At 44.6% G+C, this 17325-nt stretch overlaps 1 protein-coding gene across 1 annotated transcript in view; it reads left to right on the top strand.

Moving 5' to 3' along the window:
• The window catches only part of LOC141100933 (uncharacterized), a 516918-nt gene that overhangs the window by 52870 nt on the left and 446723 nt on the right, over window positions 1–17325 (top strand). Inside the window, exons 10-11 of the mRNA XM_073589707.1 lie at window positions 2899–3025; window positions 5423–5526. Coding sequence (XP_073445808.1) covers window positions 2899–3025; window positions 5423–5526 — 231 coding nt within the window. The remainder of the gene's footprint in view (window positions 1–2898; window positions 3026–5422; window positions 5527–17325) is intronic.

Below are 17325 nucleotides of genomic sequence, written 5' to 3'. Positions count from 1 at the left end.
CAAATGTGTTGATTGACAGTTCGTCTAGCCAATCTGTGACTGGGAGGTGTCTGCTGTCTCAGGTATTCACTATTCTGGGTAATTGCAATGCCTACTTAACTGAGCAGCTTCTCCCAGATCACTGCCAGACGTACATTCATCTTGTGATATCTGTGCTCTGTGCTCTCCTGTGCCTTGTATTCTGTTTGCTTGATCTGTTGCCTGACTTTGGACTTTGTTCTGACCATCTGCCTGTTTAACCCCTTCAGTTCTGATCCATTAACCTCCCGGTTCTCTGATCTCGGAACGTTACCTGACTACGCTTTTGTCTCTTCCTTCTATTTATGACGTACCCTCCTGGCTTCTGACCTTAGACTCCTTGACCACTCCGACTTACGGCTTGGCTGTGAGAAGTAACTAGCATCACAATTATTATGCTTGATTGGCCAGCAACCTCACCTGGCCTTAACTCCATAGAGAATCTGTGGGGTATTATCAAGGAGAAGATGAGAGACACCAGACCCAACAATGCAGACGAGCTGAATGCTGCTATCAAAGCAACCTGGGCTTCCATAACAAATCCGCAGTGCCACAGACTGATCACCTCCATGCCACGCTATATTGATGCAGTAATTGATGCAAAAGGAGCCCCGACCAAGTATTGAGTGCATTTACTGAACATACAATTCAGTAGGCCAACATTTCGGATTTTAAAATCATTTTTTCAAGCTGATGATATTAGTATTCTAATTTACTGAGATAATGACTTTTGGGTTTTCATTGGCTGTAAGCCATAATCCTCAACATTAACAGAAATAAACAATTGAAGTAAATCACTCTGCCTGTAATGGCTCTATACAATATATGTGATTTTCACTTTTTGTATTGAAGAACTGAAATAAATTAACTTTTTGATGATATCCTAATTTTGTGAGATGTACCTGTATCACAAGTAAAGTAAACAAGCTGGTCCTAAAGAAAAGTGGTGAGGGGGGTTGTGGAGTGGTCTGTGGTTTTTCTTCTTTTCTGAACCCTTCTCTGTCCCCCAAACAGTAGTTTACAACTTCATATGGGGTATTACTGGACAAAAAAACATAATTTTTCAGTTTCATGTCCCAATGTTATAAAGTTCTGTAAAGTACCTGTGGGTTCAAAATGCTCACCACATCACTATCTTAATTTTTTGAGAGGTCTAGTTTCCAAAATTGGTTAACTTTGGGGATTTTTCTGCTGTTTTGGCATCTGATGGTCACTGCAAATGCAACATGGTGTCTGCAATTTATTCCAGACAAATTTGCACTTCAGAAATAAAATAGTGCTCCTTCCTGTCTGAAAACAGATACGGTAGTTTTCGACTGCATATGGGTGTTAGTGCATTCAGAAAAAATTGTGTAGAAATTAAATGTGGGGTCAATTTTCTCCCATTAACCTGTGAGAAAATGAGAAATATTGGGGTTTTAAATAAAAATTTTAGAGAAAAAAAATGTTTTTTTCCATCTTCCTATGTCTTAAAGTTCTTTGATTGAAGGGGTAACATTTCTCCTTACAGAGAGTAACATGTCAAGCCTGACACGCCAAGGTGAGGAGACTTTTAAGCCTTGCAATTCTCCTCTGTTAAGTATGCAATTTGTCTCTTCAGAGTGCCACCTATTGGAAGTAGCAATCCTAAAAGTCAATATTGACCCTCTAACGAGCCTTGCCACATGACTTAGGATAAAAGCTAAAACTAAAATCTTAAATACATACACTGTGTTTTGGGGTACTGCCCCTCATCAATGCAAAGTGCAAGATCTCATTTGGCTTGGTGAGAGGCGTCTAACCAAGATCCAATTGGTAACATTTCTTCTTGTGGAGAGTGACATTTCAAGCCTGACATGCCAAGGTGAGGAGACTTTTAAGCCTTGCAATGCTCCTCTGGGAAATATGCAAATTGTCTCTTCAGAGAGGAAGAGACCTAGAACTCTATTGACAATCTATTTCCTATAGGTTGTGTCATGTAGGTGATAGAAGAACATGTTTCTCAGAATGTCAAAAGAATAATGCTTTCTCCCATGAGATTGAATATTAGACAGCGCTGCTCCTAGCCCTGATCTCTGCAGTTGATGTATACTATAGAGGATTCGGAGTATGATTACACCTTCAGCTTTTATCCCACAGCAGTCAGCGTGAAGGGGAGGGGATACAGCTGAATTGACATCCCTGTGAGAAGAGAGCTGCAGAGGTGTTGTAATGACACTCAGCTTGGCTCTACTTCTTCCACACTCACTGTTTTGGGCTCAAAGTTGAATGTGTTTGTAATGACACTCAGCTCTCTCAAAACTTGCTGTTCTGAAATTAAAGCTGGAGATGTTTGTAATGAATCATAGCTCTGCTGTAACCCTTTCCTCACAATGTCTGCTATGACATGTAAGCTGAATGTATAATCACATTCAGGCTTGTTGTTCCCCTTCCTCCAACACTGATTGCTGTGATATTAAAGTTGGAGGTGTTTTGAAATTACACTCAGCTCTGCTTCACTCTACACAGTAGTTCCAGAGATCATGGCTAAGAGCAGGACTGTCTATCATTACATCTCACAGTAGAAAGCATTTTCTTCTGATCTTCTTGTAGCATGTTCTTTTTTCTCTACATGACACCTCCTGCTTATAATTGGCCAGCATCATGCTGGAGACAAAGTTCGTGCCACCAGAGAAAAAATCTCTGGTAACTTCCTGTTGGGCTTATCATGAATTATAACCTAAACTTTACAATATATACTAATATCTCTGAAATAAAGATGGGAAATTAAAAAATGAAAACTAAGATTTATTCAGCTCTGCAGCTCAAACTGTTGAAAGGTCCTCAATAAGGCCAAATTTGTCTCAGTCACTAAGTGGTTAGTAATGTATTTCAATTGTTAAACATGTTTTTTCTTTCCAGTTCAACATATTATCTAAGCAGACAGAAGGCCTGAGAAAACCTGCCCCTGAAGATCTTATGGAAGATGAAGATGTGGAATCTGGAAGTGTCTTTGATAGTGTTTTACTTGATGATCCAAGAGAGTCAGGTCTGAATATAGAAACATGTACTTCAATATTTGATAGTAAAATTTCGTAAGCAAACCATGTTAACATTAACATATTAACATTTCAACTAAAAACTATTTACAACCTTGTTATTTGTTCTCACTACCAACTTAACTAGGAGCTCAGACATTCCATCACTTGTGCAATGTTGTGATCACTTTTAGGGCTCATTCAAATGTTAGTTTTAGAACTCGTGAATGTTATAGTATATGGCGCTGTTCATATTTCCATGTATTTTTGGAGATGGAGTGGTTTGCACCAAAACGCAGAGACATGTCTAATTTTATTCCAATGAAATATACAACCCGGCACTCAACTTAAATATGCAGAAATTAACTTTAATTCAGTCCAGAATTGTAGTACAACAGAAGCGTTTCGGTCCCGCAGACCTTCGTCAGTCACTACAAAAAACTATATACACAAAAATGTGGAAAATAAATCAAAAACAATAAAAAACAAAAAACAAAACAGAAAGCACATACCGTATATACATAGGAGTATACTGGTCAGTGAAGTGTAATTTTAATACTATAAGCACCAGAACATTTAAGCAGGTACGGACTGGGGCTAACATTCAGCCCTGACATTTGAAATCACACAGGCCCATGTTGTCCCCGTTCCCAAGAGCCATATGAGATATATTACTAATATTACCCTGAATGGAGGAAAGGAAGATTTACTACAAGACCAATATTTCTAATGATACATGTGGCCTGCTGGGGTAAGTGGCGGAGTCAGCGACTTTGTGCTCCGTCACAACTCTTAACAGTATGAGTGTCTAGAGAACACCGATTCTGTTAGCAACATAGCAGACTAGGTAGCCCCTGCCCTCAAGTCAAAGTTGTATAGTCTCAGTGATTTATTAGATTGCAAATATTCAAGTAAAGTGAGAAAATGGAATAAAATGAGTGAAAAGATTTAACAGGAACCCATGTGATTTCTACTAGTATAAGGAAGCCTGGGGTAATTAAGTAACATACTAGAGGACTGTGGTCATATCTCATAGATATCGTACTCTAATGATCCAATAAGTATGCATCTATATATAATGGATATGATGAATATAATCATTACTGGAGTTGTAGACACTAAGAATTAGATCCATCAGTTAGTAAGTCAAAAGGCACCTACCCGACTAAATTGTAGTATAGGTAAATGGATTCAGGTTGGTCAAATGACAAATATGAACAGTCTAGGGACAAGAATGACCGCTTGTCGTTCAGTATCTAGGCTCAGCGCTAGTATAAAAAGGTAGGGGGCGGGTCTAGGGTGCCGGTGTGCGTCCAGTCAGTGGTGATTATGGGAACCAGAAGTGACAAAGCAGTGATTAAAAATTATGGTTGTTCCACAAAATATTGATTTCTGAACTCTTCCTAAGTTAAAACATTAGTATTGTTGTTTCTAAATGATTATGAACTTGGTTTCTTAGCATTATTTGAAGTCTGCAAACACTGCATTTTTTTGTTCTTTTGACAATTTCTTATTTTCTGAAAATAAATACAAAATTTAGTGCTTGGAAATTCAAAGACATGTTGTCAGTAGTTTATAGAATAAAAGAACAATTTACTTTTTGCCAGAGCTGTATATATATATTACACACACACATACAATGTATAAATCTCCATCGCAGTGAAAAAATATAAATATATATTTTTTTTCAGAGGTGTGGGGGGCTCAAGTAGAACTTTTGCTGCGAGACCCTGTGATTACTATGTACACCCGTGCTTTCAGGGCAGTAATAATGAGGGCAATATGTCTTGTTTCCCAAAGGCCTAGGCTCCATGGGTCCCATTGCCAGATTACCCTCATCATAATCAGTGTACCGGTCAGGGAGGGGGGCCCAGACACATTTCTTGCACAGGGGCCCCAAGCTATTAGTGTTCGCTCCTGGCAAGGAGAAAATGAACTTTACCCCCCGGCATCGTTACGGTTTCAGTCAGGGTTGTGGTTCAGTCACCACTCTGTTTATAGAGAGCGGCGGCTGTAACCGCCACCCTGCACTGACTGACAGCCGATCCCAATGCTGTACCAGCATCAGTCAGGGCCGGGGGTGCGGTTACAGCCGCCTCACTATATTCTCAGACAGAACCCGAAATAATGCACCCTCGTGACTGAAACCGGAACGCTGTGGTGGTGGGGGGAATAAGTTAATTTTCTCCCCGCAGCGTTTGGCTAAGTGCTAGAGACTGGCATGTTAATAACACTGTTAACTTGAAGATTAACCCCATATCTGCAGGTTAATAGCATTTTTGTTCTCTTAAAGTGAGATGTGTAGTATATGATTGTATCCACAATCTAACGTGTAGTATCGTCATTGCAATTTTCTTTTGGTAGCTTGGAGTTCTGACATTCTGCATTCCTTCTTTCTTTGTTGTCAGTAGATGCCCAGACTGAACCTCCATCTTACCTGCCTCAAATTATCCAACAAATTACAAGTACGCCAGGGAAATTGCAGACTCTTATAGAAGAGGATGAACCACAGGTAAAAAAAATATCATTGTTTAATTGAAAAATAACGGAACGGAGAATTCTCAGAAAATATTTTGTCATGTAAACTAGATCTATTTATCACATTTTTTTACTCATTGAGACCTAATTGAGTTTGGATGACTCTGTCACATGATACCTATAATCAATGACTGTACGTATCTAGTGTGTCAATGCCTTGCTGGCAAGGTCAGGGATTATTTCACATCCCTTTTGATCTTGTGTAAGTCAGTGGCATTATGTAACTGCAAGGGTTGGCCAAGACCGTAGTCGTGGCGGATGACTCCGGGGCAACAGTGTCCTGGCCTCCCCTCACATAGACATGACAGCTTTTTGTCAGCATACCTGTAGCTCCATTCTTCTCACCATCAGGGTCTTCTGTGCAGCGCACCTTTCTCTACTTTTTTGGCAAAAACAGAGACACAGTCCAATTCCAACTTTAAACAAGGAGCTTTACTTATTTGTGTTCTCAGTCCGTCCAGTACAATTACAGCGTGCACATCAGGTAACACACAATTTGGTTTCTTCTCTTTCCCTATTTTCTCACAGTCATCTTCCAGAACATTCCCGGGACGTCCCGTCCCATTCAGCATCCTCTTTGTCCAGCCTCACCATTTTTGGGCATTCCCTGTCTGTTTCATCCCAGACAAAAGGGTGTCTGCCCACATATCAAGCTGCCTTATAATGAGTGACCTGTGCTGCCATACTGCTGCCAACTGTCTGACTACCATCTGTAGTGTAGTCATCTGCACTGCTATGTTCTGCGCTGCTGTGATCTGCGCTGCTGTCTTCTGCAGTGTTGTCATCTGTGGCCCTCAGGCCCTGAATGGCTATGCCCGTGTCCTTAACATTACGGAGCTGATTGCACTGTCAGGGTGCTCCCTCCTATCTGATTCAAATCTCAGCTGTTCCCTTAATGGCAGTTAGCGCCTCCTACTTTAACTATTTACAGGCTGAGTATGCGCTCCACCCCCATCTAGTGGCCTAACTGGGGTACTATGCTTTCCCTACAACTACAACAGTAGTTATACATAGCATTTACATTAATATATATTACACTTTTATTCCTTAAGGTAATACACATAATAGTGTAGCAGTACCTATGTGACACACACATAATGGTAATACACATGAACATGTAGCAGTACCAGTAAAATATGAGGAAGAGGTAAAAGATTAAACAATAAAATTTTCCATTCCCTTACATAACCTTCAAGCCTCTATGTTTGTTTACAGTATTTTAAAGGTAAGTCTATCATCACTTATAATCATACTAGATGGAGGCCCGATGCTATCGGGAGGGCGGTAATGTCACGATGGAGGCAGGCTTTGCAGTGTTGAGAATCTCTCCCCCATGTGCTCACCCACCTATCCACTCTCTCTTTCCCCAAGTGCTGACTTCTCCTGTCTGTGCTCTCTTCTTTGAACTGTCTACCCCATGTGCTTTCCTCCTTGTCTGCTGTCTCTCTCCTTCCTGTGCTGTGTTCTCCCCTCATGTGCTGTCCCGTTTAAGCTTTCTCTCCCCCCACGCTCTGTCTCTCTCACCCCTGTGCACTTTCTCTCTCCCCCATCTGCTGTCTTCTCCTCTGATTGTTTGTGTCTGACCATGTACAGAACATACCACAGCTCCTGGGCACAAGCCACAGAAAACCAGAGAGGTTGGTAACTAAGCGGATTGCAGACCCCTGATCCTGTCCACACAACTAGCAGTAGCCGTGTAGTGTATCTATGATGATCCTAGATGCCTCGGCACAGCCGGAGAGCTAACTAAGCCTAAAGCAAGAAAGGGGAAATCTAAACTTCCCCGGAGCAGACCCCAAAGGAATAGATAGCCCCCAAACATGTTGTCAGTGAGACAAGATGAAAACACAAACGCAGGCAGAAAAATAGACTGAGCAAACGATGGGGCCCACACTGACTAGACAGGACAGGAAAGAAAAAACACTGTCTGCAATCACGCAAAAAACCCTGCAAAAGTCCAACACGTCTGATGCACAAAAGCACTGAAGTTGCACGACTTCTCCCCCACTATATCAGCACTCTGGTATATTCTGAAAGCAAAGCAAAAAGAGACCAATATAACAGGGGACAAAACAAACTGGCACAAGCAGTAACATATGGGCGGTAATTCAGCACAGCCCCAGCAGGAGCTGCCTGACCTGCACAAAGCTGAGATAGACAAAACCAGATCAAATGCAAACAGAGTAGCAAATGAACCACTTAGTTGAACATGCAGGGACAGAGCAGGAAACATCAGACCTCAGGAGGCACAGGAAGAAAATCACCAGCAGGGATAGAGGGAGTCGGCTTTCTTAAATCCCAATCTGAAACCCCAGATCTCCAATTGTCTTCCTCATTATCAGGTGGCAAGCCTCTGTCAATCAGATCAGCTCCATTACCTCCAGTAACCACCAGAGGGAGCCCAGAAAGAGAACTCGCAACCCCTCTGTCAATCTGACCAGCTCTACTACCTTCAGTAATCACCAGAGGGAAGCCAGAGAGAGAATTTACAACAGTACCCCCCTCTTGAGGAGGGGTCACCGAACCCTCATCCACGCCACCAGGCCGGTCAGGATGGGCCTAGTGAAAAGCACAAACCAATCTTTCGGAATGAATGTCAGAAGCAGAGACCCAAGAATTATCCTCCTGGCCGTATCCCTTCCATTTGACCAAGTACTGGAGTCTCCGTCTAGCCAAACGAGAATCCAATATTTTCTTTACCTCATACTCCAAATTACCTTTAACCAATACAGGGTCAGGAGGCGCCGCCATGGGAACTACTGGCTCCACAAACCTCTTCAACAAGGATTTATGGAACACGTTATGAATCTTAAACGTAACTGGAAGAGCCAAACGGAAAGCATCTACCTCCACCTGAAATGGGAGTGAGGCATCAGGTTGCCGTAGAACCGGAGCAGAAGTGAACCTCGGCTTAAGCTCCTGAAATGCCGAAACTGCCTCTGGAGACCAATTCACCACATCAGCGCCCTTTTTGGTCAAATCAGTCAGTGGTTTAACAATACCAGAAAAATTACTTATAAATTTACGGTAGAAATTAGCAAAACCCAAAAACTTCTGGAGAGTCTTCAAAGAAGTGGGCTGAACCAAATCATAAATGGCCTGCATCTTGGCCAGGTCCTTTTCAATAGCAGACGGGGACAAAATGAATCCCAGCAATGAAATCCTCTGTACACCAAAGAGGAACTTCGATCCCTTAACATACAGAGAATTTTGCCTCAAAATCCAGAACACTGTCCGGACATGTTCCATATGAGAATCCCAATCACTGGCAAAGATCAAAATATCATGCAGATAAATGATCAAAAACGTATCCACAAAGTCCCAGAAAATATCGTTCATAAAAGACTGGAAGACAGAAGGAGCATTAGTGAGCCCAAAAGGCATCATCAGGTACTCAAAATGTCCCTCCGGAGTATTAAACGCTGTCTTCCATTCATCCCCGTGCTTGATGCGAATAAGATTATATGCCCCCTGAGGTCAAGCTTGGTAAACCAACAGGCACTTTTAACTCTGGAAAATAAATCAGAAATCAGGGGTAACGGGTACTGATATTTAACAGTGATTTTGTTAAGGGAACGATAGTCAATACATGGCCTTAATGAGCCATCTTTCTTGGCCACAAAAAAAACCCAGCACCTAAAGGTGAAGAGGATGGTCTGTCATGATCCAGGACAGGGTTTCGCTTTGGCCCGTCCTGGTCTGATTGGGGGTTAATTATTCTGCCTCTCCCTGGCAGAGGGCGGCTATTTAATGCTCACTGGATCTAGGTCCGGTGTCAGTTATACTCCTGCCCTCGGCTGAGTTAGTTGACCTTGTGCGTACGTGTGCCTTGTGCCTGATATCTTGCTTGCTTGTTTGGTTTTGATCCGGTTCTGTCCCTGTTACGAGTTCTGCCTGCCCAACTTGTACTGCGCTACCTTTCGTGTATGACTCTCTGCTTGTGACCGGACTTCTCTCTGCTCGTCCCCTTGGTACCGCGTCGCCCTCTTGTGTATGACCTTTGGCTTTGTCTGACCTCCCATCTGTTTACCCCTTCTGTACCTCGCTGTCCGTACTGTGAATGACCTCCGTTTTGCCTGACTCTGAGTTTGCTGTCTTCTGTGAAATCAGGACGCTAAGCCCCGCCCTCTTGCAGTCACATGACCGTAGGTCCCGTGCCGGCTTGCTAAACTTCATCACTAAGGTCCTGTGCACCTATACTTTCTGGCTATTCTGGTCCCAAGGGGTCCCTACAGTGCGGGTGAGTCCCTGCTCAGCGGAGGCTGTACGCCGGCGCTGTCAAGATCCTGATATTATAACTGACAATACCTTTTTTTTTCTCTGCTTCCATTCACCTGTGTGTGTGATGGATCCTATGCACGCTCTTTCTGAGCAGGTTAAACACCTGACCCAGATGTCTCAGAAACTCCTTGGAGAACAACGAGACCTGGCTCAGTCTCAGCAACTGATCGCTGACACTGTACAGGGGGCTTTTTCATCGGGGGCTCGGGATGTTACATTAGTTTCCCCTGAGTCTCCAGTGAAGTTACCAGATATCTTTTCTGGAAATAAAAAAGAGTTCAAAGTTTTCAAGGAGGGCTGTAAGCTTTTTTTTCCTTAAGACCACACTCTTCTGGGGATGAAAGTCAGAGAGTAGGGGTCATTATGTCTCTGTTAAGGGGAGCCCCCCAAGCTTGGGCTTTCTCCCTTCCGACCACGGCCCCTGAGCGTATGACGGTAGATGCATTTTTTAAGGCCCTGGGCATATTTATGATGAGCCTGATCGTATGCGTATGGCTGAGGACATGGTGATGAGTGTGTGCCAGGGAAAGCACTCAGCCGAGTGGTTTTGTACAGAATTCAGACGCTGTGCAGTGGAGGTCTGTTGGAATGATGCCGCCCTTCGGGGTTTGTTCCGTAGAGGCCTGTCTGAATATCTGAAAGATGCCTTGGCTCTCCACCCTCCGACTGATTCCCTGGAGGAGGCTATGACACAGGCCGTCTGAATGGATCGCCGGCTATGGGCGAGGGGAGTGATGCAAAGTGAAAGACCGTTATTCTTCCAAGGAAGGGGACCCAGTCCTATTTTGGAGATCGCGGAGATGGGAACCATCGACCTCAAGGAAAATGAAAGGAGACAACGGCGCGTTGGAAAAGACTGTTTTCACTGTGGCGATTCAGGACATTGGAGAAAGCTGTTCCCCTCCCGTCCACTAACCAAGCAACTGAGCCCGGGTGATTGTCGTGGAGGTCACCCAGGCTCTCAGGTACCTTTTTCTGCCTTCTCTAAAATGTTGTTGCAAGTGGAACTTTGTTGTGGGAGTGTCTCCACATCCACTTCTGCCTTCATGGATTGCGGATCAACATTTAACTTTATTGACTCTGATTTGGTGTCCAGGTGTAAGTTAGGGACAGTTAGGTTGGAGACTCCAATTCACATTGTGGCCATTGACAAAACACCACTGTTAAAAAATGACATTATGTTTCGTACTGAAGAGTTTCTCCTTAAAGTGAGTTCCTTGCACCAGGAACGTATTTCATGTTTTGTGATGGACAACCTGCCAGCGGGACTGGTGTTGGGGTTCCCCTGGTTACAATTGCATAATCCTGTAATTAATTGGGAATGTCAGGACATTGTTAAATGGGGTCCTTATTGTTCTGTGTCGTCCGTGGGTCTGGGAGGTATTCCGGAGTTCCTGATAGACTATACGGACGTTTTCTCCGAAAAAGAGGCTTTACCACCACACCGCCCATTTGATTGTGCCATTGACCTGGTTCCAGGTGCTAAATTGCCCAAGGCCCGCTTGTATAACCTTTCGGATCCAGAATGGGCTGCGATGAAGGAGCATATTTCAGAGAGCCTCAGTAAGGGACACATTCGTCCTTCTGTTTCTCCTGTGGCGGCGGGGTTCTTTTTTGTAAAGAAAAAAGACGGTGGTTTACGCCCATGCCTCGATTTTCGTGAGTTAAATAAGATAACTGTGAGGAATACTTATCCCCTTCCACTTATTCCTGATTTATACAACCAATTGTCCGGAGCTAAGTGGTTTTCAAAATTAAATCTACGGGGAGCTTATAACCTTATCCGAGTCCGAGACGGAGATGAATGGAAAACCGCTTTTCTCACTACTGAAGGGTTGTTTGAAAATCTGGTCATGCCTTTCGGCTTGATGAATGCTCCTGCGGTCTTCCAAAACTTCATAAATCACGTGTTCTCTGATTTTATTGGACATTTTTTGGTGGTATATTTGGATGACATATTGATCTATTCTCCTGATAAACAGACTCACATTGGTCATGTTCGGGCAGTTCTCCAAAGGCTCCAGGAGAACTGTCTCTTTGCTAAACTGGAAAAATGTTTTTTGTTCAGGAACTGTCTTTTCTGGGGTTCATCGTGTCTGCTGATGGGTATCGCATGTATCCTAATAAGGTGCAGGCCATTGTCGAGTGGGCTCAACCTTGTGATTTGAAGGCTCTGCAGCGTTTCCTAGGATTTGCCAATTACTATCGCAAATTCATAAAGGGGTTCTCACAGGTGGTTAAACCCCTCACAGACATGACTCAAAAGGGGGCCGATATCAAGAATTGGTCTACCGCAGCGGTAGCGGCATTTCAGTTTTTGAAAACATGTTTCATGTCGGCCCCGGTTCTTGTCCAACTGCACCCGTCTGAACCATTTATTGTTGAGGTAGATGCCTCAGAGGTGGGGGTGGGGGCGGTATTGTCCCAAGGACCCGCCACTTTGGCCAATTTAAGACCTTGTGCCTTTTTCTCAAAGAAATTCTCTCCTGCGGAGAGAAACTATGATGTGGGAAATCGAGAACTTCTGGCCGTTAAGTTGGCCTTTGAAGAATGGAGGCATTTTTTGAAGGGGGCTGTCCATCCTATAACCGTAATTACGGACCACAAAAACCTAGCTTATATTGAGTCAGCTAAGAGGTTGACTCCTAGACAGGCTAGATGGTCACTTTTTTTTTTCCCGATTCAACTTCTCGATCACTTTTTGGTCAGGATCTAAAAATGTTAGAGCAGATGCCTTGTCACGCAGTCTAGATCCGGTGTCCCCCCCGGAACCTCCATCCTCCATTCTTCAGCCTGGGGTGGTGGTGGCAGGTATTTTGAATATGTTGGAATGAGAGATTCGGGAAGTCCAGTCTCTTGCACCGCCGGCTAAGCCGGTGGACAAACTTTTTGTGCCAGCTCAGCTTCGCCTTAAGGTCCTCCGGGAGTTCCATGACTCTGTACTGGGTGGACATCCAGGGATCTCGGCTACCCGGAAGGCCATTGCTAGAGTATTCTGGTGGTCTGCTTTAGCCTCTGATGTTGGGGAATATGTGTCTGCTTGTGATGTTTCTGCCCGTGCAAAAACCCCCCATAACCGGCCGGCCGGGGAATTGGCGCCACAGCCAATTCCTGAGAGACCATGGACGCATTTGTCCATGGATTTCATCACCAACCTTCCCCCCTTCAAGGGTAATACCGTCGTCTGGGTTGTGGTGGACAGGTTTAGTAAGCAGGCACATTTTGTACCTTTGGCAGCTCTACCTAATGCGGAAACATTGTCCAGATTGTTTGTTGAGCATGTGGTGCGGTTGCATGGGGTACCCTTGAATGTGGTGTCTGATAGAGGAGTGCAGTTTGTTTCCAGATTTTGGAGGGCTTTTTGTAAAAGGTTGGGAACTGGTCTGTCATTTTCATCCACTTATCATCCAGAGACTAATGGGCAGACCGAGCGGACCAATCAGTCTCTGGAGCAAATTCTGCGTTGCTTGACTTCAGACCGACAAGATGATTGGTGTTCTGTGTTACCGGTGGCTGAGTTTGCATTTAACAACCGTGTTAACCAGTCTACGGGTAAATCTCCATTTTTTTGCAATTATGGGTTTCATCCTCATTTTGGAGAATTTTCCCGTTTGAATTCTGGGTGTCCTGGGGCGGATGAGACGATCCAGCGGTTGGGGAAGGTATGGCGAGAGGTCCAGAGTAACATTACGAAGGCCCAGGACAAGTTTAAATTTTTTGCGGACAAAAAACGATCCACGGGACCGGTATTGCAGATTGGGGATAAGGTATGGTTGTCCACCAAGAATATAAGACTCAAGGTCCCCTCTGCGAAGCTGGGACCCAAGTTTATCGGTCCTTATGAAATTACCGAGGCAGTTAACCCGGTGGCTTTTCGGTTGAGTCTCCCACCATCTCTGCGGAACCCAAATGTTTTTCATAAGGCCCTTTTGAAACCTGTGAGGTTCGCTGGGGAGGGATCATCAGCTTCCCCAACACCGGTTTTGGTAGACGGGCAGTCGGAGTACGAGGTGGAATGAATTGTCGACTCCAGGTTGGTCCGTCGTGCCCTTCAATATTTGGTACATTGGAAAGGCTACGGTCCTGAAGAACGCTCGTGGGTTCCTGCTCGATCGGTTCATGCAGATCGGTTGGTCCGGGCCTTTCACGCCAAGTACCCTGAGAGACCTGGGGGTCCAGTGGCCCCCCATTGAGAGGAGGGTACTGTCATGATCCAGGACGGGGTTTCGCTTTGGCCCGTCCTGGTCTGATTGGGGGTTAATTATTCCGCCTCTCCCTGGCAGAGGGTGGCTATTTAATGCTCACTGGACCTAGGTCCGGTGTCAGTTATACTCCTGCCCTCGGCTGAGTTAGTTGACCTTGTGCGTACGTGTGCCTTGTGCCTGATGTCTTGCTTGCTTGGTTGGTTTTGATCCGGTTCTGTCCCTGTTATGAGTTCTGCCTGCCCCTCTTGTACTGCGCTACCTCTCGTGTATGACTCTCTGCTTGTGACCCGACTTCTCTCTGCTCGTCCCCTTGGTACCGCGTCACCCTCTTGTGTATGACCTTTGGCTTTGTCTGACCTCCCGTCTGTTTACCCCTTCTGTACCTCGCTGTCCGTACTGTGAACGACCTCCATTTTGCCTGACTCTGAGTTTGCTGTCTTCTGTGAAAGCAGGATGCTAAGCCCCGCCCCCTTGCAGTCACATCACCGTAGGTCCCGTGCCGGCTTGCCAAACTTTGTCACTAAGGTCCTGTGCACCTATACTTTCTGGCTATTCTAGTTCCCCGGGGATCCCTACAGTGCGGGTGAGTCCCTGCTCAGCGGAGGCTGTACGTCGGCGCTGTCAGGATCCTGATAGGTCTAATATGACCCTTCTCCAACGACTCCTTGATATAAGATCGCATAGCATCATGTTCGGGTACCGATAAGTTGAAAAGCTGACCCTTGGGAAATTTACACCCGGGCATTAACGCAATTGCACAGTTATAACTCCTATGAGGAGGCAAAGACACAGACTTACTCTCACTGAATACATCAGAAAAATCAGCCAAATAGTCAGGAGTATCATGAGACTGGGGAGAGGTGGAGAAAACAGGAGTGTCACTAAGAACACATTGAGAACCCCAACTCACCACAGACACAGATTTCCAATCTAAAACAGGATTATGAATTTGCAACCAAGGGAAACCCAGAACAATAGTATCATGCAAATTATGCAACACCAAAAATGTACAATTTTCTTGGTGGTCCGGGGCGACCCGCATTATCACCTGGGTCCAAAACTGGGGTTTATTCTCCGCCAAAGGAGTAGCATCAATACTGCTGCGATAAAGACCCATGTAGGGTCGAAACGTGTAGCTGTTATTTCAGTGCCTCATAGCACATCCATCTATTCTTGAGGAGTAAGCCGCTGTACTATTTTAATTTTTTCAATAAAGCAAGAAATTTTATCAGCTGGAACGCCCCTCATTTTTTTTGTCTAGCAGCATCAATAACCCTCAAAGGGATAGGAGTCCGCGGGGGTATCACGGGAAAACCACAACGTTTAGCAAAGTCCAAATCCATGAGATTCAAAGCTGCTCCTGAATCAACAAAAAACTTAGCGGAAAATGTAGACAAGGTGCAGATCAGAGTAATCGCCAAAAGGAACTTAGGCTGTATACTCCCACCGCAAATGTGTGAGCAAAACGCTTTTCTCGTTTAGGGCAGACAGCAATAGTATGAGAGGCGTCCCCACAGAGAAAACACAACTTATTACGCCTTATAAACTCCTGACGTTGCGCCCTAGACAAAACCCTATCGCATTGCATGTGTTCAGGAGTTCGTTCGAAAGGCGGCAACGCCTCTCATGTAGTTTTACGCTCACGTAAACGCTGATTAATTTGAATGGCCAATGACATAGAGTCGTCAAGACCAGAGGGAACAGGGAGTCCCACCAGAACATCTTTTATGGTTTCTGCCAAACCCTTCCGAAAGAGAGCTGCTAGGGCATCGTCATTCCATTTAGTAAGGACCGCCCACTTTCGGAATTTTTGACAATATAACTCTGCAGAATCCTGACCCTGGTTCAATGCCAATAAGGTTTTCTCAGCTTGATCAATAGCATTAGGTTCATCATAAAACAACCCCAAGGCTTGAAAAAACGCGTCCACATTATCCAGAATAGGATCTCCGGGTGTCAAAGAAAAGGCCAAATCCTGGGGATCGCCGCGCAGCAAGGAGATGACAATTTTAACCTGCTGCACAGAGCTCCCCGATGAGTTAGGTTTCAAAGCAAAAAATAGTTTACAATTATTCTTAAAATTCAAAAATTTAGACCGATCCCCAAAAAACACATCAGGAGTGGAGATATTTGGTTCAACAGCAGATGATTGAGCGAGATAGGCAGAAATTCCCTGCACTTCAGCAGTGAGCTGCTCAACACGATCAGACAATTGCTTAGTCTCAATTTAGACAAAAAAATATCCTTCTACAGCCCCAGAGAAAAAAAAAGAGGAAAAATTTATATAAAAAAATTCTGACACTTTTATGATTTTTTTTTAAATTCCTTCCTTCTTTAGAGTCCCCTAGAGTCTACAGTTAGGCTGGTGATTCTGTTATGAATGGGTCACCGAGGAGGATAGCAGGCCAGGCTAAGCCACAGAAAACCAGAGTTGGTAACTAAGCGGATTGCAGACCCCTGATCCTGTCCACACAACTAGCAGTAGCCATGGAGCGCACCTACGATGATCCTAGATGCCTCGGCACAGCCGGAGAGCTAACTAAGCCTAAAGCAAGAAAGGGGAAATCTAAACTGCCCCGGAGCAGACCCCAAAGGAATAGATAGCCCCCAAACATATATTGTCGGTGAGACAAGATGAAAACACCAATGCAGGCAGAAAAATAGACTGAGCAAACGATGGGGCCCACACTGACTAGACAGGACAGGAAAGGAAAGACCCTGTCTGCAATCACGCAAAAAACCCTGCAAAAGTCCAACACGTCTGATGCACAAAAACACTGAAGTCGCACGACTTCTCCCCCATTATATCAGCACTCTGTTTGTGATGTATGGTGTACAGTTCATATAGTGTCTTGTGCTTGGGTGTGAGGAAAACACATGAGACACAGATTTGATTAGGAAGGACTTGTATTACTTCATACAAGTAGGTAAACAAGGGTTCACACAGTTTGCAGGTACAGAGGCAGAAGACAGAGCAGGCCAGAGTAACTTTAGCTCAGCAGTAACTTTCCACAACAGGTTCAGGATCTCTTCCCTGTTATCGTAGTTCCCTTGCAAACGTGGATTTATCCAACAGCAGGTTTCCAGAGTCCACATGTGTTCAAGAGTTCCCAAACAGGAGATCCCTGGAGTACACACAGGCTGACTGCAGACTTGATTCTGAAGCACTGATTGCTCAGCTGAGGCTACTTAAGAGGCAAGAGGGAGAGAATCAGGGTGGGAACATGAAGGCTGGAAACTCCATATTAACTGAGGGCAAGATAGCTGCAGCAGGACAGAAGGCAAAA

Source organism: Dendrobates tinctorius, unplaced genomic scaffold (assembly GCF_039654945.1).
Source record: "Dendrobates tinctorius isolate UK_male_01 unplaced genomic scaffold, ASM3965494v1 ptg000111l, whole genome shotgun sequence".
NCBI lineage: Eukaryota > Metazoa > Chordata > Amphibia > Anura > Dendrobatidae > Dendrobates > Dendrobates tinctorius.
This window is presented reverse-complemented; position numbering and strand designations above follow the sequence as displayed.